At 50.0% G+C, this 27,766-nt stretch overlaps 1 protein-coding gene across 2 annotated transcripts; it reads right to left on the bottom strand.

The window, feature by feature from the left end:
* Nucleotides 1–36: 36 nt before the first annotated feature.
* SMG5 (SMG5 nonsense mediated mRNA decay factor) lies at nucleotides 37–27,686 on the bottom strand. 2 transcript variants are annotated; one of them, XM_054001032.1, is made up of 22 exons: nucleotides 27,586–27,686; nucleotides 22,107–22,205; nucleotides 21,350–21,473; nucleotides 20,572–20,728; nucleotides 20,113–20,202; nucleotides 18,716–18,805; nucleotides 17,668–17,746; nucleotides 16,973–17,098; nucleotides 16,467–16,535; nucleotides 14,375–14,583; nucleotides 14,126–14,263; nucleotides 12,403–13,104; nucleotides 9,308–9,477; nucleotides 8,986–9,061; nucleotides 8,034–8,209; nucleotides 7,506–7,664; nucleotides 7,221–7,280; nucleotides 6,248–6,407; nucleotides 5,786–5,876; nucleotides 5,123–5,197; nucleotides 4,698–4,836; nucleotides 37–4,317 (listed from the first exon to the last, which is right to left on the bottom strand). In XM_054001032.1, exons 1-22 carry the CDS (start codon nucleotides 27,660–27,662, stop codon nucleotides 4,234–4,236), a joined length of 3,150 nt encoding a protein of 1,049 aa, XP_053857007.1. In that variant the 5' UTR covers nucleotides 27,663–27,686; the 3' UTR covers nucleotides 37–4,233. The 2 variants fall into 2 exon arrangements, with proteins under 2 accessions (XP_053857007.1, XP_053857008.1); XM_054001033.1 differs by lacking the exons at nucleotides 37–4,317; nucleotides 4,698–4,836; nucleotides 5,123–5,197; nucleotides 5,786–5,876 and having other exon boundaries at nucleotides 6,319–6,407; nucleotides 7,221–7,297.
* Between the last annotated feature and the right edge of the window lie 80 nt (nucleotides 27,687–27,766).

Genomic DNA, 27,766 nt, shown 5'->3' with positions numbered 1-27,766 from the left:
GGTGGGATGGGCTGGGAACGACCACAGGACACAAAGTACAAACATCTGGTATTTTATTAAGCCAGTTGCTGTGCTCAGACCATGGTCAGACATATGCTGGGAGCCCCAGCCCCTCCTCACCCAGCTGGGCCCCATATCCCCTCGATCCTCCCTGGCTCTGCAAGCCCGTGTGCCACACGAGGGCTGAGGAGAGGTGATTGTCCCTCGCCTCCAACCTACAGTCCCCTCACTGCGAGTGGCAAGGCCAGCAACACGGCCCCTGTGCCAGCCCACCTCGTCCCCACCCTGGCCAGTGCTGGCCAGCCTGGCCAGCGCTGCTGCACACCAAGAAGGAAAAGAGCCCGAAATTGAAGATGCGAGACAAAATCCGAGGCGTTGCGGGTGGCCTCAAGCCAAGCAAGGATGGGAGCAGAGGAGCTGCTTGGAACAGCCCATGAAACCATGGAGCAGAAGCCCAGCAAGCACCAGTGACTGTGTCCACCATGGTTTGGGGACAGCCCAGCCAGCCTCAGCCACCACAGACCTGTGTCCTCCCAGCATGGGGTCACCCCAAAAACCCCGAACCACTCAACAGGGTGGCAACGAAGAGAAAAACCAAACCCAAGAAACACACCAGAACACATGAAAACTCTTGTTTTCAGCCCACAAGATGGTTTTGCTGTTTGCTCTCCTTCCCAGCACAGCAGGCACAACTGGACTGGCTTCACAGCTGCTCCGGGGCAAGCCTGGAGTTGGTGCAGGAGCAGCACTGCAGGAAGAGCCACGGCCAGAGCCTGCAGGCTCCATCCTGCCTGATGCTCTCCTGGATGAGGCAGCTCACAGTTCTGGCTTGGAGCAGGATGCACAGGGTGGGGGGCTGTCAGGGAGCCCCCACTGCAGCACCACAGCAGCCACAGGCTGCACAGAGCCTTCCCTTTGCTTCCACCCCAAGACCCATTTCATATCAGCAAACCACCATGCCAGGGGAGAAATGCAGTGGCCCTTGGACAGAGCAGATCTGTTCAAGGAGGAAACTGCAGCTCAGCCTGAGTGCTGGGATGGGGGCAGAGAAGTGACTTCCTTTCCCCCAGTCCAGGGGATGTTATGCTGAGCCCCCTCAGAGGACACTACATGCCATCTCCCCAAGGCTGCCCTGCAGCCACGCTGCTCCCACACTGTGGAGCCTCCCAGTTTTTCAGCTCTGGGTATCTCTGACTGGGGATGCAAATCCAAAAACCATTCACCGGGTCCTCAAGCACAGTGCTCTGGACAGGAAGAGGGCAGCATAGGGACCCTTCAGGTGTCCTTTTTAAAGGTCACAATCCCTCCCCATCCAGCCCGGAGTGGAAGGTGCCATGGGGGCAGTCAGGATTCCCCATTGCATGGTGAGGGCTTCTTTCTCACATATGCAAAATTTTGGAATATTAAACCAACCCCTCAGGGGACCAGAGCAGTGACTAAGGGACAGCTGTGAGCAGCCCCTGCTGTCGCCATGTGGCCCCACATGGGCTCACAGCAGCTCCACGGCCCCTGGTTACAGAAAATGAATTCATTTACTTTTGCTCTTAAACTGGATCCTGTGCCCACACAAGGCCTCGGTGACTCAGAACACAGCTCCTCCTCAGCCTGCCCAGCTGTGCAGCACTTGGCTCCCAGCTGCCACCCCACACAGCTGTGGGAGCTGCAAGAACTGAAAACACTTGCCATCAACTGAAACACTTGCCACCAGCGAGACAGGAACTCCCTGTGGGCTGCTGCTTTACCTGCACTGCTCATCTCTCCCCTCAAGATCCAGCCAGGACCTAGGGAATGCTCAACCCGGGGTGAAGCTGAAGACTGCCCCCAGCTCCTCACTGCTTTGAGCACAGCCCAGCAATGCTTCTCTTCAGCAACCCCAAGTGCAGCCACAAGGGTGACGCTGAGGCTCTCAGGACAAACACACCGAGCTCAGCCCCACTGACCTCCAGACTCCTCTGCTTGCTCTGCAGCCAGGATCAGGGGGGGTTTCTTCAGCAGCAGGAAAAAGCAGAGCACATCAACTCTCTGTGCCCCCCACCAGACAAGGAGGGTTTCACCTCAAGAACAGTCCCACGAGGAGATTCCCTTCTCTTTTCCCACCCCATCAAACAGAAATAATGAGCTACACAAACAAATGACTTCAAATAAAACCACTGGAGGAAAGAGTGACTGGGAGCTTCACAACCCATCTCAGATCTCCAAGAATCCCCAAGGTGTGCCAGAGTCTCTGACCTGCTGTCCTGCATGTGACCTTCTCTTGGCTTAGCCAAGCAAAGTACTGTGAGTTTCAGGAGAAGCTGTAAAAGGGATGATCCTGCAGGGAAAAACCCCTGTCCCTCACAGCCAGCCTGTCAGCCTCCAGGGATGGACCAGCTGTACCATGGAGGTTGGCATTTCCCTCTGCTGTGCTGTAAAGGAGCTGGAAGTGGAATAGAAATGAATCCTCTGGTACTTGTGCTGGTATTTTTAGTTTTTACCTGAAAACAAGGAACATCCTGCCCCTGCAGTACAACACACCATGCTCAAAGCCTGCACAGAGTGGAGTATGTGACTCAGCTTCTCATGTTATGCTCTCTGGCTGTAGCAGTTTCTGGCTGGCCCATGTGAGAACACAGATAGAAGACTCCAGTGGTTTGTACTTGCATAGCTGCTGGTTCATGTGGATGGAGACATCTGTTCCGTGGGCACTCAGAGGCAAAAGAGGGAGCATGAAGAGACTGCCCAGCCCCTCTCCTGCTGCCCTGCGAGCAACCTGCAGCTTCATATGCGAGCACCGGCCGAGTGACAGCGTGTCAGACACAGGTTGCGTGAGATGCTGCCAGGATGGAGTCTGCAGGATCCCTCCCAGCTCACCTGGGCAACCAGCTCTTCCAGCACCCGTCCAGGTAGCATCAGCCCTCCTGTTTTGGGATGCCAAAAGCACAGAACAGTCTGTGAGCTCGGTGCTCCTGGACAGCCTCTGCCAGCTCAGGGACACAAATGCTCCAGCTCTGTCGCCATCTCTAGCACAGCATTGCAGCAGTGGTGCACTGAACAACCAGCAGAAGATAATGGCTTTGAGATTCTCCTTCCTCCTCCACACCCTATTGAAAGATTCAGTGGGGAAAAACCAGGAAAAAAAGGAAAGATGAAAAAGAGGCTTTGGGTCCTCTGGAGACATCTGCTCCATCCCAGTGTTGCATTGCTCAAGCCAAGCATTTGAGCCTTAATGGCGTAGAAATCCCACCCGGCTCTTCTCTCTCATTCAGCAGTTCTGCCAGATTCCTCCTTTTCTCCAAGGTCTAATGCATAGTGGGAGAAACTGGGGATGGAGGCAGAGTCCTGTGGCCTCCCTGGAGCAGCGTGGTGGAGCTCGTGTTGCTCATGGAGCGTGCAGCTCCCAGGGAGAGTGGAGTGCAACACGGGGCTGCTCCCTCCTCACAGGCCAACATCCCTTTGCACTGAGCCCGCTCCATGGGGGCCTGGGAAAGGAAATAAATATGCTTGTTCTAAGACAAAAAAAAAAAAAAAATTATATTAAGAGCTTTCCCCTCCTTTTAAATAGAGTGTTTCCTTTTCTTTCTGATGTTAGAAGAGTATCCAAAACCCCAAAGGAACTCCTTTTTTTTTTTTTTTAGTATTATTTATATATATATATAAAAACTAAAAATTAAAAGGAAAAAAACCCTTGAAAAATAATTAATTCAAAAGGGGAGGGGGGCGGGGGGGAGAAATACTATCCGCTTTCCTGTCCCCAGATTGCCAGAAAAGAGCAAAACACTCTTTGGATCTTCTTTCCCAAGCCGGAGGGTTCCGTTTCTGCTGCACTGGTTTGGTTTTGCTGAAGTGAAGTCCATGCTTTGAACCACCAGCCTGCTTCTGCTGGCCAAGCAAGCTTTGGGAGGAAGGAGGGGGATGAAGGACTGCCTGTCTCTCGCCCATCTCTGCCGACTGGGAGAAGGGCAGAGCTCTGCCCCGGCCATACCGAGGGGCCTCTCTCAGAGCAGTTGGCGCCATCAGAGCTGTACAGCCGTCTGGTCAGGATGCAGGTGGAGGGTGTCAGTGTGCGTGCCCACTTTGAATTTTTTTTTTTTTTTTTTTTTAAATTCGTTTGGGTAGGTATTTTTGTTGCTGTTGCTGCTGCTGCTGCTTCTTCGTGTCTTAAGTGTCGCCCAGATTGTTGTTTCCTTCGTTCAGACGCTGCACGTTTGCGAGAGGGGGAGAGAAAGGTTCACCAACCCGATGCCTTTCTGACCATCAGCCCATCTCTTTCCACTGCTTGTAGAACTCCAGAACATTTTTTATCTCTATGCTGGCGTTGGCGGCTGCCTGGATGGCAGACTGCAAGCAAACACAGACAAAACAGGTGGTTAATTTTTAACTTGCCCTGTCAAGACAGCTGCCATTCTCAGCCTGGGGACTCTCCAGCAGCCTGGCACAGCTGGAAGGCCAAATCCTCCCAATTCTCATTGCTCTGGTACAAGAGGCCTGCACAGACATGAAATTAAATTCTCTCACCTGCCCCAGAATACTCTGTATCACAAAATCAAGAAGCCTTGAGGGAATAAGGAATCTCAACAAATAAAGTAACTTTGGGGAAACCAGGCCAGTTATTAGCCAAAGCAAAAAAAACATTTTAAAAAAATCTCTTGCCAATTGATCATGTTATATCCTTGCTAGGAAGCAGAATGGCTCAGCTCAGCCAGACAAGGGCTACTGACCTGCATGGGCACTGAGAAGGAGCTCGGGTCCTCCAGCTGGAAGCCCGTGATGATGGTGACCATTCCCGTGGTGTCGTCCTCTCCGCTGCCCTGGGACACTGTCAGTTGTTTGCAGCTGTCCAGTATTTTATAGAGATTCCTGACAGAAAAGAGAAACAGAGGGGAAGGTCAGCAGGAAGACCACATCTGCTCAGGACAATAAATGGGAAGCTGGGCTGCTTTCCTGTTCCCATTAAGGACTTTTCTGAGACCTTTCCGAGCACAGAGTGCTTTGTGTAACATGCACAGGTGTCCTTATCTCCAAGGAATTTCATCATTGCTCACATAGAACAAGCTCTGCAATGGGTCCCAGTGCTAGCACCTCTCCCCAAACCACCTGTCTGCTGTGAACCAGGCTCAAACATCTTCAGATGCTGAAATCTTACCAAGCATCTAAATCTTGTCTCTTCAATTTATGCCTCTCAAAGCTCTTCCCAACATCCTTCTGGCAACGAATGTACCTAAGGAGAAAGCAGAGTCTCTGAGCTCATATGGAGACCATCACACAGGCTGAAGTCAGTGCTCCACAGCAGCTCCTCTGGGTGCTGCAGGGCTTCCACCAACCCAAATCTAACACCCAAAGGTCCATGCAAGGAATCCTCTGTGAATCCCTTCGATCACCCTCCCTGCCTCACCACCATTCCCACATGGTGCTCTCAGACATGGTCTCAAGCCCACCAGCCCTGACATTGTCCCCAGAGATGGAGTTTGTCCTTTCAGCTGTGTCTCTGCAGAGCACCTGGGCACAACCCAGCTCTTCCAGCACTCTCAGTGCAGTGGCAAAGGTCACTGCTCCAGTTTATACAGCAACAGAGATGCAACTCCACCATTGCTCAGAAGCAGCTGCACTTCACAGCTGAGCAGCACCTACCAGCACATCTGGAGAACCAGCTGCTGAATCTGCTCCTTCGCTGCCTTCCCCTTCCTGAAATCTGGCTTTTCCTTGGCCCACTCTCCTCATTCTGCTCCAAGAGATCCACAGCCTGCTCCCACCCAAAGCCCACCCGTTCCAAAAACAAGGGAAAATCCCACCCCTCTCCTGCTCTCACCTGTTTCCCTTTTTAAATTCTGCCTCCAGATACCGAATGCTGTCCCTAGCGCCGGCGTTCTCCTTTTTCAGGAAGTCTAGGCCATCGATAACTAACAGAAAAAAACAAACAAACAAAAAACCAAAACCATCTTGTTTACAGTTTTACTTCTGCAAACTAATCCAGAGGCGTCAAGTACTCCCCATTCCACAGAACACTGTCCAATGCACAGCTGCCACAGGAGAGGCACAGAAGGGAACAGGACCTCTCTCCTCTCAGCTCTTCTGACACACTCTGTCAAAATCCCAAGCACGGGCCACACACAGAACAGGCCCCAAAAGCAACACATCAAAAGGGTGTTGCAACTGTTCCAGATGAAGTGAAGGATAAGAGCAGGAGGAGGGAAAGCCACCACCCAGGCCCCTGACAGAAGGGACAGGGGCAGGCAGCCACTGCCAGTTACCTGCTGTGGAGTGCCCATACCTGTTCGAGGGATGATGATTATGAACCTCCCACTAGTGGCCAGCTGCTTGACAAGAGCCAGGTGCTGGCAGAGGGCCTGGGTGTCCGGAACAAGGTAAGGAGACATGGCTGACTGTGCCTTGGGCTGCTGGAGACTTCCCTCCAGCTGAGACACCTCCAGCTGAAAACACACATGCAAAGACACTCGCTTCACATTTATGCTGAAACAGACATCAAACAGGGCAAGACCTGCCCTGCAAAGCTCCACCAGGTCCTTCCAACCTCCAAGCATACAGAACAGAGGGCTAGATGCAGCAGACAGTCAGCAAGAGAGGAGGATCTCATTCTGCACTGCCCAGTGCAGCCCCACCTCGAGTACTGTGAAAATTTTGGGGCACCTTGATGTAAGAGGGGCATTGAAATATCAGACAGTGTCCAGAGTAGGATGACCAGGATGGTGAAAGGCCTCAAGTGGCTGAGGTCAGTCAGTTTGCTCAGCTTGGGGCAGAGAAGGCTGAGGGTGATTGCCCCATCACAGCCTACACCTTCCTTGAGGGGGTCAGCAAGCAGGAGGTGCTGATTTCCTCTCTCCAGTGACTAGCAATGGGACATGAGGAAATGGTACATTTCATTTCTAGCTTCATTGCTGCATCAGGGCAAGTTCAGGCTGAACATCAGGAAAAGGTTCTTCCCTCAGAGGGGGAAGAAGCTCCCCAGGGAAGTGGCTGTTGCACCAAGCCTGCCAGAGCTCAAAGGAGTGCCTGAACAACACTCTTGGGCATTCAGTTTAAAGTAGCCCTGTGAGGAGCAGGGACTTGGACTCCGTGATCCTTACGGGACCCCTTCCAACCTGAGATACTCTACAGTTCTATCTCTGCAGAATGGACTTACTGCCTCTGTGTGGGACAGGAGCAGAGTTCCCCCTTCCCTTCCCAGGTTCTGACATTCCAGCCACTACCCTGCTGGTTTTCAGGCTGGAACTGGTGTCTCCTACCTGCAGCCGAAGCTGAGCCATGTCTCTCATGAGCCTGTTCCGACGAGCTTCCTCTGCAGCCTAGTTGCAAAACCAAACTTCCATATCAGTTAGCAGGAAACACACCAGCTGACATAGCATACACTTCCAGAAACACCTCCAGAGTGAAAAGGGGACACTGGAATAGCTTTAAGGAGCAGAACTTTCATCTCCTCCCAGAGATCTGTGATTATAGTTACAACCTAATAAGTAGTAAGCTACAGGAAACAGAGAATACAGAGACTTCATTCACCTCTACGAACTCACCATGTGAAACTGAGCCTGGGCCTGGTGCAACAAGTTGTCTTGCTCTGACTGTGCTATGCTGATGAAGATCCCAAGCTCTGAGTTGAACTGCAGGATGCTGCCTTGCAAGTGGGTAATGAAGTGGCCGAAGCTCCGAATGCAGCAGATCCGCACGACAGACTGCAAGGAAGCAGCAGCAGTCACCAGCCACCACAGCCATGGCGTGGCCTGAGGCAGCGCCCACGTGCAGCTCACACTTTTGGGAAAGGCAGGAACTGATATTAAATGCCCAGTTCTGATGGATGTTTCTGATCTCTTCTGAAGTTAGAGACTGCAGGAGGGGGCTGTGGGAAAGGCTACAGCTGGCCAGAAGGTTCAGGGGTGCCAGCAGTCTGGGGCTTCCTCAACCCAAAAAAATCTTAGGAAACATCAACAGCACCCTGGCCCACCTGCTCCAGAAACCTCTGCTCAGGCCTTCAGTGCTAGGAAAAGGAACCACATAACACAACAATCCAGGTCTGATTTTCTTCAGCATTTACCCCAACTCACCTCCTCAACTGCTGAGAAAATGGGCCGATCCTGCTCGAAGTTAAACCTCTTGTGTGCATTTTTCAGAGGGGGGAGATTGCGCAGGGCCACATCTTCAGGGAGCAGCAGGTTGGCCTTCAGGTCTGGGAGCTCAGCATCACTCAGGATGTCTTTGACTTCATCACACAGGGCCAGCCCTGGAGAGGAGGGACAAGGAGAGCAAAACTGAGGAGGGGGCTAAGAGGAGAACTGCTTTAAGGCACATGATCTGTAATGGTCACAGGCAGAGGTGTTAATGAAACATGTCCTGTGAGCACCAGCTTAAGGAGGAACCACAAGAACACTCATAATATAAAGAGCAACTCTCCCAAACAATCTGTCAGGGGACTCTGGGAAATCCCAGCTGTTTGGAGGGACAGCTTTCCCACCTATTCCAACTAATGAGCAACCCTGTTTAAACTCCCCTTCTCATAAACCATTGGGAACTTCAGGCTCAGCCCTGAAGAGGCACAGAGCTCCAAAACTATTTTCCAGGATTACCATGGCAAAACCACAGCCTTACTCCTGCTATTGGCAGTGAATTTCACTCCTGTTGGCCACACATGGATTCTCACATGTTGGTGCCAGTGTTTCAGTATGCTGCCAGCCACATTAATGCATTAATACAGCATTTTTGGGTATGATTTTTGGGGTTGTCCTGTCAGGACCAGGAGTTGAACTCAATCCTGGAGCAAGGTGAGGGGTCTCTTCCAACTCAGGATGTTCTATGATTACATGATTCTAAAGACTGTGGGACAGTATTTAACTGGAGTGGTGTTTAAACAAAAAAAACAACACATGCATGTTTTACTTCCTATCGTGCTTATAAAAACTGCTACTAGGAAATCTCCCTCCCTGGGCTCTCACACACCCTTTGGAATTACTGATGACTAGGCTTGGTAAAACATGACATTTCCACTTCTTTCTCCAGTACCTGATTCCTGCAGGTCTGCAGCAGAAGGCAGAAGGTTCAGGAGCACAGATAGCCTGTTCCACAGGCTCTGAGAGCTCTGCAGGAACAGAACACAAAAGGCCAGAGAAAATGTCATGACAGATGTATGCAACAACTAGGCAGCTTAGGCCTTCCAGCATCTCACAACCCTCAGAAGAACTTCACCATCCTTCTTAGGCTCAGATTAGCTTAATTCAGCTGGTGGGGGACATAACATCACTCTCTGCTCAGGACTGGGGCCATGGCTGCAACCAGCCCAGGGAAGCTGACACAACCTTGTAGAGAGCCCTGACACCATCCCCACCTGAGCACACATAATGATGAGGTCTGTGTTTGTCCTCAGCCAGTCCAGGAACACCTTGACAGTAAGCAGCAGCCCTTCATTGGTCACAATCTCCAACTTCTCCTGAAGGGATCGCTCATTTCTGCAGGATTTGTTACTTGAAATGCTTTCTTCTGAGTCAGACACATCATCTGGAAAACAAAGGCAAGCACAAGATGGCAGCTGTCAAACTCCCTGAGATGCCAAGCCCTGCTGGTGTCAGAGCAGAACTAGGCTGGTAATAGTTGAGCTGAAATACTTGGTGCCTCCACACAGCCTCACAAAAGCAGTCCCTGTCCCCTGTGCTGTCACTAGAGTACATCACCCCTGCATTTCCTTCCTCCTTGAGATAAGAGGGTTAAAACCTCCCTGTGAAGGTTTGACCAATGCCTAACCTCTGCAGCAGCCTCCATGCTGACAGAGTGGGGCAGCACATGCCAGCACAAGGACCAGAGCAGTTCCTGCAGGGAACTGAGGCCTGAGGCCAACATGCTCCCAGCTTCGAGCCAGGCAAGAGCAGGAAATGGCAGGGCAGTCCTGTGAGTCAGAGAATTTTAAATATTGAACATATTCTTTGCACTCTTCTAACTCTCCAGAGCTGAGGATCTCAAAGCCATTGCCAGTGGAATCACGTGTGACACAAGTGACCTGAGGTCAGGGTGGGTTTTACAGACCCTCATTTCAAGTGCTACCATTGCTTCCTATCAGCACAGCTATGGGCATTCCCACAGCTTGGAATCACAAGAAAGGAGGTGATTTATTCAGAACCCATCACTGACAGTGTTACACCATGAAAAAGCAGTTTGGATACAGCACACAGGAGGAAAGCCCAAAGCTAAGAAGTACACAGTGAACTCATTCCATCTCTCATTTTCTACACCTGTAAAGGTATTGTGGCCACACATCCCTGGAGCTGCAACAGCGAGATAACCACTGAGGGAAAGGGTTAAACAGACCAAAGCCCATTTGTTTCTTCCTTTAACTCCCATCTCTTTCATGTGGCCATGGAGCAGTGCCACGAGCCAGTCAACACTAACATGATCTAATACTGGGCCTTCAGATGCTGGCCCAGGCAAAGCCTGAATTTTGCCAGTGCTGTAGGCCAGCTGGATTTGGCAGAAGGATGTAGAATGTTTCCTTGCTCCAGGGAAGCTGGGAGGAATGAAAAACAAGACTGAACAGGCCCAAGTAGTTTTATGTGAAACACAAACAATTCCCTGTAGTTTATAGATCTCCCTTTCCAGCTGTTTTTGCCCAGAACATCACTCAGTTGTGTAAGTTAGGTGGTAATGGAGACATGGCAGCTCCACCTGCTGTGCATCTCCCAGGAGTTCAGCATGCAACAGTCAGTGAGGCACATCTGGGGGGTCACAGAGAGGCCCTCAACACCTCTCAAATGCATCTGGGTCACATCATCCACACAAACTTCTACATGAGCATTGGGCTGATAATCTGTCATCTCATGGAAAACTTCCTGTCCCTCATCTGCCCTGTCACCAGAAGCAATAGTAAGTGTCTGATTAGGTATTTCACAAAGGGAAAAGGGAAGATGCAACTTTTAATACCTGCTGGAATCATCCTCTGGAGTCAAAATGGCTTCACTATAGCAAATCATGCCTGAAAAATTCATTGGCCTTCTACGATGGGTTTACAGCAGTGGAAGATGAGGGAAGAGCAACTGACCTCATCCACCTGGGTTTGTGCAGAGCACTTGACACTGTCCTGCACAACATCCCTGTTTCTTAACTGGACAGACACGGATTTGATGGATAGACCACTTAGTGGATGACAACTTGGCTGGATAGTCATGGTTAAAGAGCTACAGCCAACAGCTCAATGTCCAGGTGGAGATCAGTGACAAGGGGCATCCTCAGAGGTTGGGACCAGCACTTTTTAACATCTTTGCTGGCATCACGGGCAGTGAGATCAAGTGCACCCTCAGCCAGCTTGCTGACAACACTGAGTTGTGTGCTGGGGTCACACACTGGAGGGAAGGGATGGCACCAGAGGAACCTGGACAGGCTGAAAAGCTGGGTCTGTGCCAACCCCAGAAGGAACAGCAAAGGCTGTTCCAAAGGAGAAATGTTGCACCTGTACTGGGGCAACCCCAAGTACAAACACAGGCTGGGAGAGAATGGATGGAGAGCAGCCCTGAGAAGGATCTGGGGGATGGGTTGACAAGAAGCTCAGCATGCCTGGGCAACGTGCACTGGGGGCCCAGCAAGCCAACACTGTCCTGGGCTCATCCCCAACAGCGTGGGCAGCGTGTGAAGGGGAAATTCTGCCCCTCTGCTCTGCTGAGAGCCTTCCTGCAGAGCTGCCTCCAGCTCTGAGGCCCCAGCACAGGGAGGACAAGGAGCTGCTGGAGTGAGTCCAGAGGAGGCCACGGAGATGATTTGAGGGTTCTGGAGCCCCTCTGCTCTGGAGACAGGCTGGGAGAGCTGGAGGTGTTCAGCTTAGAGAAGTAAAGGCTCCAGGGAGACCTCAGAGCTCCTTCCACTGCCTAAAGGGGCTCCAGGAGAGCTGGTGAGGGACTTTGATAAGGTCCTGGATGGAACAAGGGGGAATGGCTTTAAACTGAAGGAAGGTAAATTTAGATGTGGTATCAGGGAGAAATTGCTCCCTGTGAGGGTGGTGAAGCCCTGGCACAAGTTGCCAAGAGAAACTGTGGCTGCCCCATCCCCGAAGTGTTTAAGGTCAGGTTGGATGTAGTTTGGAGCAACCTAGTGCAAGAGTGTATGAAATGACATGGGCTTTAAAGCTCCTTCCAAACAAACTGTGAGCCTGTGATTTTCACAGCTGCTCAGCATTTAGTCTGCAGAACAGCAGTTGTTCTGTTAACCCAGGTTGGCCACAGGGTTTCCTTTGCTCAGTGCACGTATTTCTGCATGCTGGGCAGTAAAAGTAAAGCTCCTTCATCAGGAAATGTCCAACCCAAGGCTTGCCCACTACTTAGGCAACCTGCTCCTCCAAATCCAACCAAAGGAGAGCTTGCACCATGGGAAATGGTGAATTTAGCAAACAGACTGCTATAGTTTGCAGTTTTCTACACTTAATTGCAATAACAAGGCCCTTACCTTGCTCTGCCAAGCTGGGCTTCTCCAGATCTCCATTGACACATGGCTTGCTCTCTATCCCACCCTTCAAGGCAGGTGGTTCACTGTTGGGTTTCAGGAGGATGTTGCTGAACGTGGGAGCCAAGCGAAAGCAGCGTTTGGTCTGGAACAGCTGGGTGGACATGGCCTGGAGATTACTGGCTATGCTTGCATCATTAGTGCTCAGGGAAGCTGGCCCATTGACTGCTGGATCCACAGCTTCAGTTTTAGAGATGCTTGGGCTCTTGGAGTCCCCCAGCCCACTGCTATCCACACAGTTTTTTAGGGCCTCTTTGGGCCCACTTTTGCCTTGGCTGCTTCCTTCCTCACCCGGTTCATCCTCCATGTCCTCCAAGTCAGACCGAGATTCTTGACTGTTCATGTCGGAGTCTGTCTCCACATCAAAAGCAGCTTCTGCTTCCTCATCACTCTTCTCTGAAGCACTCTCTGAGCCATCACTGCCTTTGATGGAGCTCTGGCTGGAGTCAGAGTCAAAGCCCTCACTCAGGTCGCTCTCATCCACCTTCTGGGGGTGGCGGCGGCGGCGCAGACAGGACAGACGAGAGTACTTTTTGCTTTTCTTGCAGTCGTTCTTCCGCTGCTCCTCGCTGGGCTGATGATTGGCCAACTCAGCTTCAGCTTCCTTCTCAATTGAGTTCACAGGCTCCCGTGGCTCCTGGTCATCTGCATTTACAGGGAGAACGTAAGTTAAAGTCACAGTGTGTTCCACAGGCTGCTGCTGGCCAGCCCTGGGTCCAGGGAACCAGGACTGCAAACTTCAGCCATCACTTCTATCAGTGTCTTCCACTGCAGAATAAGCAGCCCCAGAAGAAAGATCCACTTTCTAAAAGCACCTGGGAAGCTGAGATTCCTACTGCCTGAGCTGGGCTACTCTGCTACCAGGCAGCCTCAGGCTGCTAAACCAGAAGAGAACACAGCTTAATTCTAACTCTCCTCCCCAGCTTTCTACAGTCAGAGCTGAGTGACCCACTGAGCAGGGCAGGGACATGTGCTCTGTAACTACACCGACCTGACCCCATCCCTTTCCTGACCAACATGCACGGACCCTTTCTAGCAGCCCTGGATCACTGTGACAGCTCCAAAATCTGCAGAGGAGGGGTTGTTCATTGCTGCTTTTACCAGAAACTCCCTCAACCCTGCATTCAGTGAGGTATTGCCAATGGACTGTTTGCAGGGGAAACGTTTAGCAGTTTTAGTTGCTGCACAATAAAATCCCCCAGCAATTCAAGAGCTAACCTTGCCTGAGCAGAACTGAGGTATGCTGAGAGGGCCTGTCTCCTTCAGCCCCACTCAGTCCTCTTCTACCTCCCTCAGCCCAGGTGTTTTACCTGAGATCATCTCCTCAATGGAGGAGGAAAGCAGCCAGTAAACAACAGCAAACAGAGACAGAGAATAAAATCTCAGATTAGGATAAACAGATGATGAATGAGCTGCCAAAAGATACAGAAAGAAATCTCCTTATAAAGAAAGTAACATGTCCATCCTGCAGTGATTCAGATACTCAGAAAGAGCACCCAAGTGGAGACAACTCAGCACATCAACCATCTTTGGGGATTCCAGACCAGAAGTAAAAGATCAATACACTTCTGCACTACAAAACCCATGCCCAGGGGAGAAAGGGGAAGGACAGCCCTGTAGGCAGGCGACCTGGGTGACCCAGGTGCTGCCATCTCTGTTCTCTTACCTGTGCCATCACTCTGAAAGGCTGGGACAGGATTTTCCCCTTCTTCTAGCTCAGCCTGGAGGCGAATATTGACGTGATTTATCAGGTGAGAGAAGAGAGCCAGCGTGAAGGCAATGGCTGCACTGTACTGCTTGGAACCTGCAAGCAGACAGCACAGTGAGGTGGAGGAGGTGAGCACTACACCAGTTCAGACAGCATCTCCAGCCTAACTGTGCTCACCACGGAATTTCCAAACAAAGCACTGGTTACCTGCCCTCTTGAGGCTGTGAACGCTCATAAGGCAGATGATCACCATGCGAAAGATCAGGAGATCAGGAAGGAAGGAGTAGCCACTCTCGTACTCTTCTTCATCTTCACTGGTTGAGCTCAGGTTAGGAGGGGAGGGCAGGTAGAACAAGCACAGGTTGAAATCCTCCAGCACAGACTGGCAGAGAGATGTCAGCTCAGAATCCAAAGAGCTTAAAAAAAGAGTGAAAAACAATTAAGAATTATTAACTCAAGACTTATGCTCCTGCCATGTCTGCCCAGAAACTGAAACAAAACTGGCAGTTAGGCTGTCCTTTAGCACTAGGCAGGATGAAGCACCAGGGAATATACTGCAGGCAACAACAGCTACGGGAAGTAAGTGACATTAATCAGATTATGTTTTCCTCTTTAAAGCTGCTTAACTAAAGACAAACAATACCTAGAGATGGGTCACCAAAAACCAGATTAATTTTCCCCTGGGAGCTCAGCAGTGGCCATTAAGATACACAAGGCACTTAAATGCTGAAGGGAGCAAAAGTTCTAGATGCACTGCTCAGTGAAAAGTATTACACTGCCACACACATGGGACTCAGTTTTTCCTCCTCCTCTGTCTCTCCTAGAGCCCAGAATATTCCAAAATCCTCCACAGCTGTTCAGTCCTTCAAAGGAAGCCATGAGATCAATCCAATGGGCTGTGGGAGCCTCCTAGTTACAAAACAGACTTATTTGTGAAATTTCCAGCAAAGCCTTTTCAGGGGAAAGAGTGCTTGGGAAATTAAAGTAATTCCCAAATTTCTTATGTTCTAAAGACATGTTAGTGGATATTAGAGGAGCCTTGTAGTTCCACCTCAGTGTAAGGCAGTATTGGAAAGCCAATCCCATACTGGGCTGCATGAACAAGGGCAGAGCCAGCAGGTTGAGGACCTGTTCTCCTCCTCCATGCACTCACAAGGTGGCATCTGGAGCACTGAATCCAGACTTTGGGTCCACAGGACAAAAAAAAAAAAAAACACCAAACAAAAACACACTGACAAACTGGATTTAGTCCAGCAGAGGAACAGAGAACATGATGTATGAGAAGAGGCAAAGAGACTCGAGTTTGTTCAGCCTGAAAAACAGAAGGCATGCGGGGTGTCTTCTGTTTCCAGATGCCAAACAGGTGATTACAGAGGACTGAATAAGACTCTCCTTAGTGGTGCACAGCAAAAAGAAGAGAAATTATGGGTACACACTACAGAAAAGAAAAATGAGATTAGATGCAAGGAGAAAAAAATTCTATGGTGAAGGTGGTCAAACACTGGAAAGGGGACCAGAAAGGTGTGGGATTTCTGTCCTTGGATCCAGTCAAAACTCAGTGTGATGAGACTGAGCAAGCTCATCCAACTTCACACCTGCATCTACTTTCACAGTGAACACTACTTTGGGGAAGTACCAGACCCCCAAAAGGTCCCTTCCAACTTAAACTATTCCACAATGAATTTAACTGCAGCTTCTATCTAAGCCCTTTAAAACACCTGTTCTGTTTCAAGCAGTAAGAGATTTATTTAAAATCACCTGAAAACCTCCCAGCACAGACAGAGAAAATCCAATTAAAAAATCTAAAAGCCCAAAATCACACAGCTATACAAAGCTTGCCATTTATTCCAACACAACCAGGTTTTGATGTTTTGTTGAGCAAGGTGTTTGGTTACAGACTTCTAAATGCAGTGAACAGCCCCACACATGTGTGGGACAGCAACTCTTTGCTGTCCCATCAGCCTGAGAACAGGGCTTGCCAGGAAAAAGCATCTGCTGACTGCATGGGGTAAGCAAACACCAAAGGCACAGCACAGAGACAGCTGCAAGGCCCAGGAGCTCAGCACGCACTCAGGCTGGCCTGATTTAGACAAGTCACCAAGTATTTAACCCTTTGGTATTTCAGCCTCCCCTGCAAACACAGTCTTCATGCTCCATGCATGGATAGTCCAAAGTCTTGGGCCTTTTGGCAGAAAGGCTCAGCACAGGCACTGTTATCTTACAGGAAACCATCCCTTCCGAGTCTGAGTGCCTGCTACTGTCAGTTGTCAATAGAAGATACAATCTACCATAACCTTACCTGCTCTTTGGCTGCAAAAGACTCTGCAGGTACATGAAGCTCACCAGTAGCCTCTTAATGTCTTTTCCTCTAAAAAGATGGAGGAGAAAACACTGTAAAGCAGGTGCCCTATCACAGACATGGGCTGGGCTGACAGAGCTCTATTAACAGGTAAATCAAGTCTCAACTGAAAAGTCCATTCTGATGAAACTGGAGAGAAAGAAGACAGTTTATACACTGCCAACTTTCACCAATATGCCCCAACCCACGTGAATAGTCCCCAACTCCAGGGAAGAGTGAGAAAATCTCTCAATGCAAACTCTACACCTGGGCAGCATTTAGCTTTTCTCCTGAAATTATGACCTAAGACAGCAAGATTGGGATCTAGAGTGGGGCTCTCAAAATTTGGGAACAGTCACCGTGCTGAAATGGCCCACCTACCAGCTCCACTTCCCACAAAGACATTACTCTCAACCCAGAGGATACACTAGTGGCACTGCAAACTCTCTTTTTCTTTCCCTTCTTACCGTTTCTTGCTTGGAGACAGCTTCCTGGTTTCACATTTCTTCAGCTGATGATACATCTTGGCTGCTTTGTCATACAGCCGCTTCAGGTTCCCATAGGCACCTTCGAAGGACACTTCAGACTGGATGCTAAAGCACCAAAACAGGACACAGCCAAAGTTACTTCTCCACAAGGCTGCTCACACTTTAGGGCTTTAACTCACTAGCAAGTTATTCAGGCTTCGAGGCACGAGGACAGGCACCCAGTGCTGCTGTCTGAACATGCTGGGCACTAAACTTCCACCAGTGGCTGCGAATTGCACTTCAGTTGCCTCACAGCTTCCACCTGCCCTGCTTACACATACTCTCAAATCAGTGCCTTCAAGCCAGGAATTCCACTCTGCTCACACCACAGGGTGCCTCCCTCAGCACCTCCAACCCACTTCCAGCCTGGCTCTCCAGCTCACACAAGGAGATTGGGCAAAGCCCTCCAGGTGCAGCCCTGCACAGGTGATTAGTGACCAGAATAAGGGTTTGGTTTGACCGAGGCTCGCTCTCATTACTACCAGTCCTACTCAAGGGCAAACCAAACTCATCTCTTTCCCTTCTCCTAAAATTAATTTGCCAAAAACAGCTCAAAGCAAAGAGGAGAGGATCTGACCCCACAGCAGCAGTGCATGGCTTCCCTGCTCAGGACATGCAGATCTGCAGGAACTCACCAGCGTAAGTAGCAGTAGGTTGCTTCCACATTGTAGTACTTGCTCCCTGCCAATGTCCCCAGTTGGTTGAAGGGCATTCCTGTCAGGAAGGAGAGGGGCAATGGAATTTACTTGGAATTCTCCAATGGCTCTGGCTAGAAAGGAGATCCTTTCCCTTTCACTACATTTCCACACAGGAAGGAAGCCAGGAGACACAAAAAGTAGTAAAGCTGTAGTACAAAGGTCTGGACTACTCAATTCTTCCACCATCCAGGGTCTGTTTTCCATTTTACAGAGCTTTTAGATCCTCCCCACCTTGTGCCAGTTATCTATGTAAGAGAGAAGAGCAAACAACGCCTCTTCTTTTGTATTAAGAGTGGTGTGGCCTTGACTCCCTATTCCCTGACAGAGACATCGTCTTATCAGCATCTGAGAGCTCTATTGCAGCTCCTGTGGTGCAGAAACTCTTGCCACTATTTTTTGGGAACAGCCTTTCAAACAGTTCAGTGAGAACTCTGCAAAGACAGCATGTAGAGAACATTTGGCTGGAATCACACACTTCAAGGTATGACACGCCCTCTACTCCAGCAATGATGTGTTCCCAGAAGGAGGCACTTCTGAAGGAGGAAGCAGCACATGAGATTTTTTTTTTTTCATGGGTAAAATGGGAAGGTGACTGATAATGCTCTGCTCCTGGCAATGGAGAGCTGGATCTGTGCTTAGCCCAGAGGTACAGCATCACCACAGTCAGGGAAGTCTGAGCTTCTCACAGGTTCTCAGATGAGTACGGTGAGGTCACTGGCAAAGAGCACCCTGGCTTTAACTCCTCTGTTTGGTTTGCCAGCAAAAGAAAAATCACCTGAAAACCTCCCAGCAGAGACAGAGAAAATCCAATAAAAAAATCTAAAAGCCCAGCAAAAGAAGTTCTCAAAGGAAGCAACTTTAACCAGAGGATAAAACCCGTCCTCTCTCAGCTGCGGGATATAAACCTAACCAGTGTAGCACTACATTGTTTTTATGTTGCAGCAACATGATTTCAACAACTATAAATTCATGGTAAGTCACTCACCAACTTGTGGTGCAACAGAAAGGGCTTGATAGTAAAATCGCTCAGCCAGCAGCTCCGTGTCCACACCTGCCAGCTCATTCTGATAGCGAGCTGAAAGGAAACCACACACCATGCATCACAAACCCAAAGGCAGCACCTGCTGCAGAGCAGCACAGTTTCCCTATTAAAAATACCACAAAACTTGAAATACTGGCCAAGTCAACAAATCCACCAAAGAACTGCTCTTGGCAAACACTGCAATACACAGGGTTTGCCAGGCTTGTCTGAAACATTTTTCTTTCACCTGCTCACACCACACACCACAACTCCTGCCCTTTCCAGCCAAGGGCAGAGCCTGCCACACTTGCAGCATCACATGAACAAAAGGAGAATGTTCTTCTGCTCCATGTCTTAAGTGCTGATTCATCTATTCTTGAAGTAACTCAGAGTTGTGTTCCATTTTCCTGTACTTCAGACTATATTCTAGTACAGCAGGCTGTGAAATCAAGTCAGCTGACTGAATAAAATACCTGTGGCTAGACTGAACTTTATTCATTTATTTTCTCCCTCTCTTTTTTTTTTTTTTTTTTTTTTTTTTTTTTTTTTTTTTTTTTGACAAATGTAGGCATTTTGGAAACCTTAGGTGACAGCACTGTGAAAAGGTGAGCACATTTCTCTCCCACCACTCAGGTAAGTCATTCCTACTACTCCCCCAAGACATTTATTTGCAATGTCATTCTTAGGCTGATTCATATGCAACACTAATGCCAAACAGCTTTCACCAGCTTGGAGGCTGCAGCGTCAGACATTGTACCTGCACCACACTTCCAAGAGCTGCTTTCCACACAGCTGTTTTCTCCCTGCCTTTAATCCCACATATTCACAATCAAGAAGCTGACACACTTACCACACACTTCAGGAGGTCGTGACTGTGGGACAGTCATGCCTGCTATAAAAAGGATGCCACGCAGCCAAGCACAATGACACTGGGGCTTTGCAGTGGCAAAACTCTGGACTGATGCAATATTGCCTAAATCTGATTTTCAGTCCCACTGGTGCTGATGGAAGTGGCTTTGTAAGTCACAGCTAAGAAGTCTGAACTGAACTCTCTTTGATCCCTCGTACTGTCAGAACAAAGTAAATAAAAGCAAATGCTTCCACTCTCACAGCCATGGCTACAGCTGCTTAGCAGCAGCAAACTCCTCATCTACCTGACCAAATACAAAGCTCCTGCAACTTGTAGCAGTTCAGCCATGAGGATTTCAACTTATCCCAGTCTGTGACAAAGGTGTCAGAGGGAAAGTGAATCTGCAAGTAACCTTGGCTGGTGCCTAACCAGTGACAGCCTCACATGGTGGACACAGGCAGCATCTTTTTGCCATTTTAAAGGCTGCCCTGAGAGGCAATGCTGTCCTTACCTAGATCTCCTAGATAAACCAGACATCGGTGACAGGCCATCTGTGCCCACTCCATCTCCTTCTCTGAGGCAGACACGGGTTTCTTGCAGCCTACGAGCAAACACAGAATCACTCAGAGCATTGCTGGGAAGACACCCAAGCCACCCCTGCCTCTGCCCAAGACACCCAAATCAAATCCCCCACGGTCACGCCTCACTGCCGGCTTTTGCCTATCCAGAAAAGATGGATCTGAAAGGATCTCATAAAAACCACAGTGCCAGGAAAAGAAAGCAGGACAGTCTGTTCTAAACAGAGACCTTGCTAATCAGGGAAAAAAAAACATTATCTTGAATGCTGTGTTCTAAACAGAGACCTTGCTAATCAGGGAAAAAAAAAAAAATTTATCTTGAATGCTGTGAAGGGGAAGTCACCTGTGGGGGATTCAGCCTTGCCCATGAACCAAACACCCTGAGCACAAACCTATGAGAGGGTCTGTCACGTGTGTCCAGTCGATGCAGCACTGCAACTCCAGCTGGTAATGGGACTGGATGTAGAGCAGGAGGTGCTGGTAGAACCCTATGCCAGCCACCAGGTGAGTCCGGTACGCGCACTCCAGGGTGCTGCGGCTGTGGATGTGCTGGGAGAAGGAAAAGGAGCACGTTAATGCAGCCCGGGGCACAGTTTAGGCTTAGCTCTACTGAGTGTGAAGCTAGACAGAGGTAGCTCAGCTCTAATTGGTTTTGCACAGCTCTGTACCTCCTCCTGCTCAACAGTGTTCCCCCTAGTAGTATTTACTAAGGGTCAACATCAAGGAGAAATACTTGTAAAAACAAATAAATAAAATCAAAGTATCTGTTTAGAGCACCTTAAATGCACCCAGACCCCTGGAAAGCCAGGAGAGCATCAAAGAGCACTGAGGATCTTCCAGTGATCAACTCTTGTAAAAACAATCAGCACTGATAAAGACTCTTAAAACAATCACTCTGCCTGGAGAGATCTGTCTTATGAAAAGGGGAACACAAAAAATAAGCAAATTCTGTTGAAATGCCCTCTGCAATGGCAGGTCTCTCAACAGCATGTTAGTGCTTAACTGCTCACTGCCAGACAAAGGCACAGGGCAGCTCCATAGGAATTTGAGAGTGCCCAGCTCCCCACTCTGGGCTCAGACCACACCTTCTCCAAGCAAATGAAGCTTTAAACTTTGCCTCATCCACTGCACAGCTAGAGATCTTCTCGTGCCACAGCCATAGATACCTGCCTTTTTATTTGTTTTAATGAGCTGGATAACTTCATAGTAAACCTTTCTCCAGAGCAGTTCTTCTGCTTTTCTTCCATAATCCACTGGATGCAGGAACATCAGCTTCACGCACAGCTCCCGCAGCCTGGGACAGAGAGCAGAGCATTCTCAGTGAGCTCCTGCAGCCTCAGCTGCCACTACAGAAGCACAGAAGAGGAAAACCTGAATCCATTACAATGGTTGAGCCAGGCCATCTGGTGATGGTACAGCCTGGGTCACTGCCACACCAGAGCACCACAAAAAGCCACATACTTTAACCAGTGCCCTCTGGGCTCAGCTGGCCATCGGTGACTTCCTGAAGTGCAGTAATGACAAGAATTGGCTTGACAGCTTAAAAATAATAAGAATAATCCTCCTTGCTCTACCCCTTGCTAATCAGGGGAAGCAACCCCTACCCCTGATAAAAGATTTTATACACATGTAAGAAATTTCTGCCCCACAGTTTTTATTACTAGGAAACAATTGGCCAACACAAAGACAATTTATTTCTATCAATGACATCCAGGAAAGCCATGGACTGCACTGCTCAAATCTCTGAATCAGGTCTGAATCAGGTCTGAAATCCAGTTTCTGCTTCCAAAACCTGGAAGGATCCCAGGTTAACAGGTACACTACAAACCAAATAAACATTAAAACTGCAGATTCAATAGCTCCACGTGTTGCTTCACACAGATTTTCCCCAGCCAAACGCAGAACACAAGCATGCTGCCCAACTTACTTGTTCCTCAAGCTGATGTTCTCTGGCTTGAACACATCCTGATAAGCTGCCTTATTGCCAAGGATGAGATCCAGCCGGTGCACGGCCTCGACCACTGCCCTGCATGAGAACACAGAGCCAAGAGTTTCAGGAGAGAAGGGATCACTGCAGATCGGAGGTGTCTGCAAAGAACCACACTGGCCTATTTAGTTCCACTGTCAGCACACTGCCCTGCACCACACCACAGTCACTGATCTCCTTTTTGCACTCCAGAAAGTTATGGAGAGCAGAAAAAAGCGGAGTTACACACATTTATAGGCATTTTACTGCAGAACAGTGGTTTAATCACCACTTACTGCTGCCTGTCTGATAAAATATGTCAATTATTTCTACAGCTGCAAAATCAGAAATGTCTCTGGACACGTTGGCAACCTCAGCAATTAAACCTGCTATATCTACACTCAGATTAATTTAAATGTCTTCAACTCTGTGATTAAAAAAATTGATTGAATTCTAAAAACTACTGTTTTGATGGGTTAAGTTTTAATGGTGTAAGAATCAAACCTCCACCAATTCCTGTTTTCTTTCCAATCTGCCTATGAAAGAAGGCAACATAAGTCTCTCATTTGCCAAAACTTCCCCATCTTTGTTAAGGATTCACTGGTTGAACCCCTAAAGTTTCCTCAGTGACAGGTAACAGATATTCAAACCCAGCCTAAAAGAGGAAATTTCTTCCAAGGTTTTCTCCCCCAAAATCCAGCCAAAAGACAGAGCGAGCAACCTCCAAACCTCTGAGCCATGCAAGAAAGTACTTTGGTGAATCATTGCCCAAGACCCTCCTCCTGGAGGAAGAATCCCACACTGTGTGTAAATCTCAAGCACTCAGAAGTTTGTAGATGTGAACAAATCACACCACAATTCTGAACGCTGAAGTAAAACAAATCCAGGGACTTTCAGCACCATTAGTGGTGAACCTCATCAATAGCTCAGGAACAGCTCGATACAGCACAATAACTGTCAACCCTTCCTGCACAAGAGGTCACCTCCAGCCTTCCCAGCAAGGCAAATCTCTCTTCACAAACTCGCTACACCCAAAGGAACCTCCCTGAAAAAAGCCCCAGGACACTCCAGAGCTCACAGAGAAAATGTCCCATCTCCTGGGACAGAAAGCCTCTCGTTCAAGGTAAAGAAATCTCACTTGTTTCCAGTAACCACAGAAACTGACAGGAAAAGGGAAGCGTGGGGAACAGAAGCATCTCATGCAATGCCTTGGGAAAGAGGAACTCCATGGACTTGAACCAGCTTCTTACTGAATAATCATGAAGAAAACCAAGGAGATAGTAAGAATCACACAAAAAATCCTGTTACGTTCTTGACATCCAGCCCCTCCTGCTCACTGCCCTCTTTCTCATATGGCCTGAAAGGTGTTTGCAAACTCTGACAGCTTCGTACCTTCATAGCAAGGAAAGAAGCAAGTAAAATACATTTTGGTTTACAGGTAACAGGCACCGAGCGTGCAGCATCCAGGCAAGCTCATATTGGGGTTGGGACAATCCAAAAAGCCCCCCAGTTTAGCTTCCCCACAACAGAATCCCACACAGCACAGGCAATGCACCTCTCCTTACTGCAGCCTGGGACTGCTGTCCTAGCTGTGGCTCTCAAAGTCCCTTCCAGCACACCAGGAGCTGACTGGTTTCCTCTGCAAAGGGTGACCAGAGGAAAGAGGAACTGCTGGTTCATTTGATTCCCAGAGAGAACTAGAGGAAAACTACAATCGTTGATTCCTGATGTAGGCAGTAAAGTGGCTGTAAAATAACATTCTGTGAGCAACAAATTTCAGCTGTGTGTGTCTGAAACAAGTGCATGTGTCCATGCCAGCCAGAAAATTATCCCAGTGGCCTGCCAAATGAGAAGTACAGAAAAGTTTTCCTTCTGGGGACAGAAGGACATCACCTTCCCCTCAAGGTGGCCCGGAGGACATCTGCCATACAACCTAATTTTCTACAACAGCCCACAGATGGGCACACACACACACTTGGTATTTCTGCTGTTCTTTGAGTGTTTGTAAAGAAACAGAGTTCATGACCGGAGAGCAGCAAGGCTGAACCACTGGGATGTGGTTCATCAGCCCTAAGGGAGGCCCCAGCTGAAACACTGCCTTGTCCACATCCACACAGGCCCTGTGGTGCTGCTGGAAGAGAAGGAGGCAGGAGTAAAGCAGAATCTGACAGCTGGCGATTCCCAGCCAGGATCCCACATCTGTGGTGCTGAGGAAAGAGGACTCAGTGAGGACAAAAGGGACAGGAGCCAGCCCTCACACCAGAAATGCTGGGAAACACCAACACAGCTGCTATGGGCCATGCACTGCTGGAAATGCACTTTAGCATCTGTGCCCTCACTGGCCCAAGGCCACGGGTTGAACTTTCCCTAGCAGTTAAGAGCACAAATCCTGTCCCAGGACCCATTTTTCTACCTGCTGTGTTTAAACATTGCTTTCAGACAGCATATCAGAGCCACAAAGGAGGCACATCAGATGCCAGTCTATTAAAAGAAAGAAATACAGCACTTGGTGCCAAGCAGGGTGGAAACAGGCCAATGCCAAGTCTTCTTGAGCCATACAGACACTGATCTGTCCCTCTTCCTCCGTGCAATTAACGGTCTGGGACGGAGCAGGACAGCAGGGAGAATTATTTGTCCCCTCTGTTTCTTTATTTAGGACATCACTAAGAGCCACAGTATCTGAGGAGTAAGACATTATTAAGAGAAAAGACCTGCAAGTCATTTAGCTCTGCTCTGGCATGTGTCAGCACACTGTCTGGAACAGGCTCCACACAAGAACAGCAACACTGAGTCCACGAGCTAATGGTTACCCAGAAACCTGTAAAATAAACCTGGTCACCTTACGCTACAACAAGCATTGTAAAAGCTCACCCATGATAATGCAGTTACCACATTTCAAGGTGAAACCTGGGAACTATCAATCTAGGAAGACTTGGAAAAGATCAAAGAGTACCCTATGAGCAGCAATGGGCACCCTCATCTCTGAAAGGACACTCTGCCAGCCAACATGCTGCCAAGGACCTTGGAGACCTGAGCTGAGCTCCCACAAGCTGACAACACGCTGATCCCATGGGATGGCAGTTTAGAGCTGGGACTGTGGCATTCACGCATCTGTGACTCAAAGGCGCCACTTAGTGTGACAGTCATGAGCTCTCAGACCACAGTCACCACACAACAGGCTGCTTGGAGGGCAGGAAACTCCCACTTCGGGCTGAAACAGAGGAGAACTGACAGGAGACTGTTAAGGTGGGAACCTGCTCAGAGAACTGTCAGCTACAGAGATGGAAATTTGTGGCCACTGCAGGTACTATAAATCCTGCGCTAAAATCACAGTGCTTCCTCCCCGCTAAAGAGCTGTCCCTGCAGGAGGAGGGTGGTTCTTTTCCTGCTGTAAAAACTCTCTAGAGCGACCACACGCCTTATTCTGCTACAAAAATTCAAACAGAAAACAACCCCTCCCTTGCAGGGATGACAATTCCTCATCTGGCCACAGGCCGTTCTCTCGCTGGCTGCAGCAGAACGTGAGGTTCCACTTGACAGATGAGCTGAGCAGCACCAGGAAAACAAAGCAGAACGGGTCTTGAACCACGACAAGGATGGTTTCAACAAAGGCAGAAGCACACACATCCTGCACATCCTCTCCAGCCCTGTCCTACACTCCTTGGGCAGGCACTCTGCTGCTCCAGCTCAGCCTCCAGCTGATGTGGTGGAGATGACTGCAGGTGTCCCAGCGTGGCAGCAGCAGACACAGAGCTCCACAGCCCGGGGTGCTCTGGGCAGGACTGTGCAGCCCATACCTCCATCACACCGGGTCCCACTTCTGACCTCGCGGCAAGAAAAGCAACCCACTGAACCTCCAAAGTGCAGGAACGTGCTTGCACCGAGCACACTGTGGAAACAGAGAGACAACCACCACCCAAACCTGCAGTTACTGGTGGGGATTCCTGGGCACAGATCCTGCCAGTGCCCCAGCAGGAGGCAAAACCCTGCCCTGCTGTAGAGGTGGGCAATGAGGTGCAAGGACACAGCCAATGTCATCAAGACAAAAAGAAATGGACTCTCATGTAAAATTCATCTCTTGTCTCCATCACTTTGCTCATCTTTGAGACCCAGAGTTGCTGCTGGAACTCCTGTGGATCTGTTGTACTGACAGGGAAGCTGAGCCAGAAGGGAACAATTTCTGGGCTGCCCTCACAAGGCAGGTCAGGAGCAGAGCAGAGGGGGCCTGAGCTCACCAGGGCCAGCAGGAGTGCCCCAGTCCTGTTCTCCGATGCCATTTCCAATGCATGGTGTAGAAATGTGGGACCAGAGTCCCAGGGAGTGCCTAACTGGAAAGATCTGCAGCTGGAGCTGTCCTGCCCTCCACACGATAGCAAAGTGCCCCGGCTCACACTCCTGCTCATCACACCCTCTTCTCCAGCACTTCTCACGTAATCCCTGTGTACTGCCAAAGCCAGGGACACCCTCTCCAACCCCTCTCTCCCTGGATGACCCCACATCTCCCCCTTATCCCATTGTGTCCCAACAACTCCTTTCCACTCAGCCCCCATCATTCTCCCTGAATCCCACAGAATCCCTTTTTCCACCTCCCATGTCCTTACTCATCATCCTGGCTCCCCTTACCCCTGACCCCCTTCCTGCTCTCCCACCTATCTCCTTCCCCCATCTCTCCATTCTCCCATCTTGCCTGGATCTCCCACAGCTCCTTCCCCGCCAAAGTCCCTTGGCCTGACTCATCTGCCCTGGAGCCACCAGACTCCTTTTCCCCAGTGGAGCCCCTCCATGTGTTGCTTATCCCCTCTGGATCTCATACAACTCTCTTTCCCCACATTCCCTTTCCCTGGTCTTCCCGAAACCTCCTCCTTCTCCTCTCCCTTTGCACTGCATCCTTTCCCTGGGTTTTCCCACAACTTCACTTCAATCTTCCCTAAATTCCATCATCTCCTTTCCCCATCTTCTCTGAATATCCCTTCGCCCTCGTTCTCGCAGTCTACCCTGGATTCCTCTGGATTCAGGAGGCCTCCCCCGTCCCGTTAGTCCCTGCTGTTACCTCGATTCCACCATCTCCTTCCCCCCGAATCCTTCCCTGAAAACTCCCCCATCTCCTTTCCTTCCATCTCCCCTATATCCCGCCACCTCCTTCACCCTGGTCCTCCCCAGGCTCGCCCAACCTCCCCCGCCCCAATCCCCTTCCCTCGCGTCACCCCCAGTCCCCGCCGGACGCTGCCCAGCCCCATTCTCCCTCTGCTCCCCTCGGGCACCCCCTGTTACCCTCCGTCCCCAGCTCCTTCCCCGTCCCCCTGAGTAACCCTCCGATCCCCTCCACGCTGGCTCTCCCCCCAGCCTCACCTGGAGCCGCCCCGGCCCCTTCCCGACACCGGCTCCCTCCGGTGTCCCCCAGCCCCCTCCCCTTCTCGGCCACTCCATCCCCTCTGCTCACCGGTACAGCCGCTTGGTGTGCAGCACCTTGGCCTCCGGCTCGCCGCTCTCGCCGGCGGCCCCGCCGCCCTGGCTCATGGCGCCCGCGGCGGGCCCGGCCCGGCCCCGCGGCCCCTCAGCACCGCCCGCGCCGCCGCCGCCGCCGCCCCCGGGCCCGCTCGGCCGCCATGGCTGCCCCCTGT

Source organism: Vidua macroura, chromosome 29 (assembly GCF_024509145.1).
Source record: "Vidua macroura isolate BioBank_ID:100142 chromosome 29, ASM2450914v1, whole genome shotgun sequence".
NCBI classification, from domain to species: domain Eukaryota; kingdom Metazoa; phylum Chordata; class Aves; order Passeriformes; family Viduidae; genus Vidua; species Vidua macroura.
Note: the sequence above shows the minus strand (reverse complement) of the source record. Positions and strands in the feature narration are given on the sequence as shown.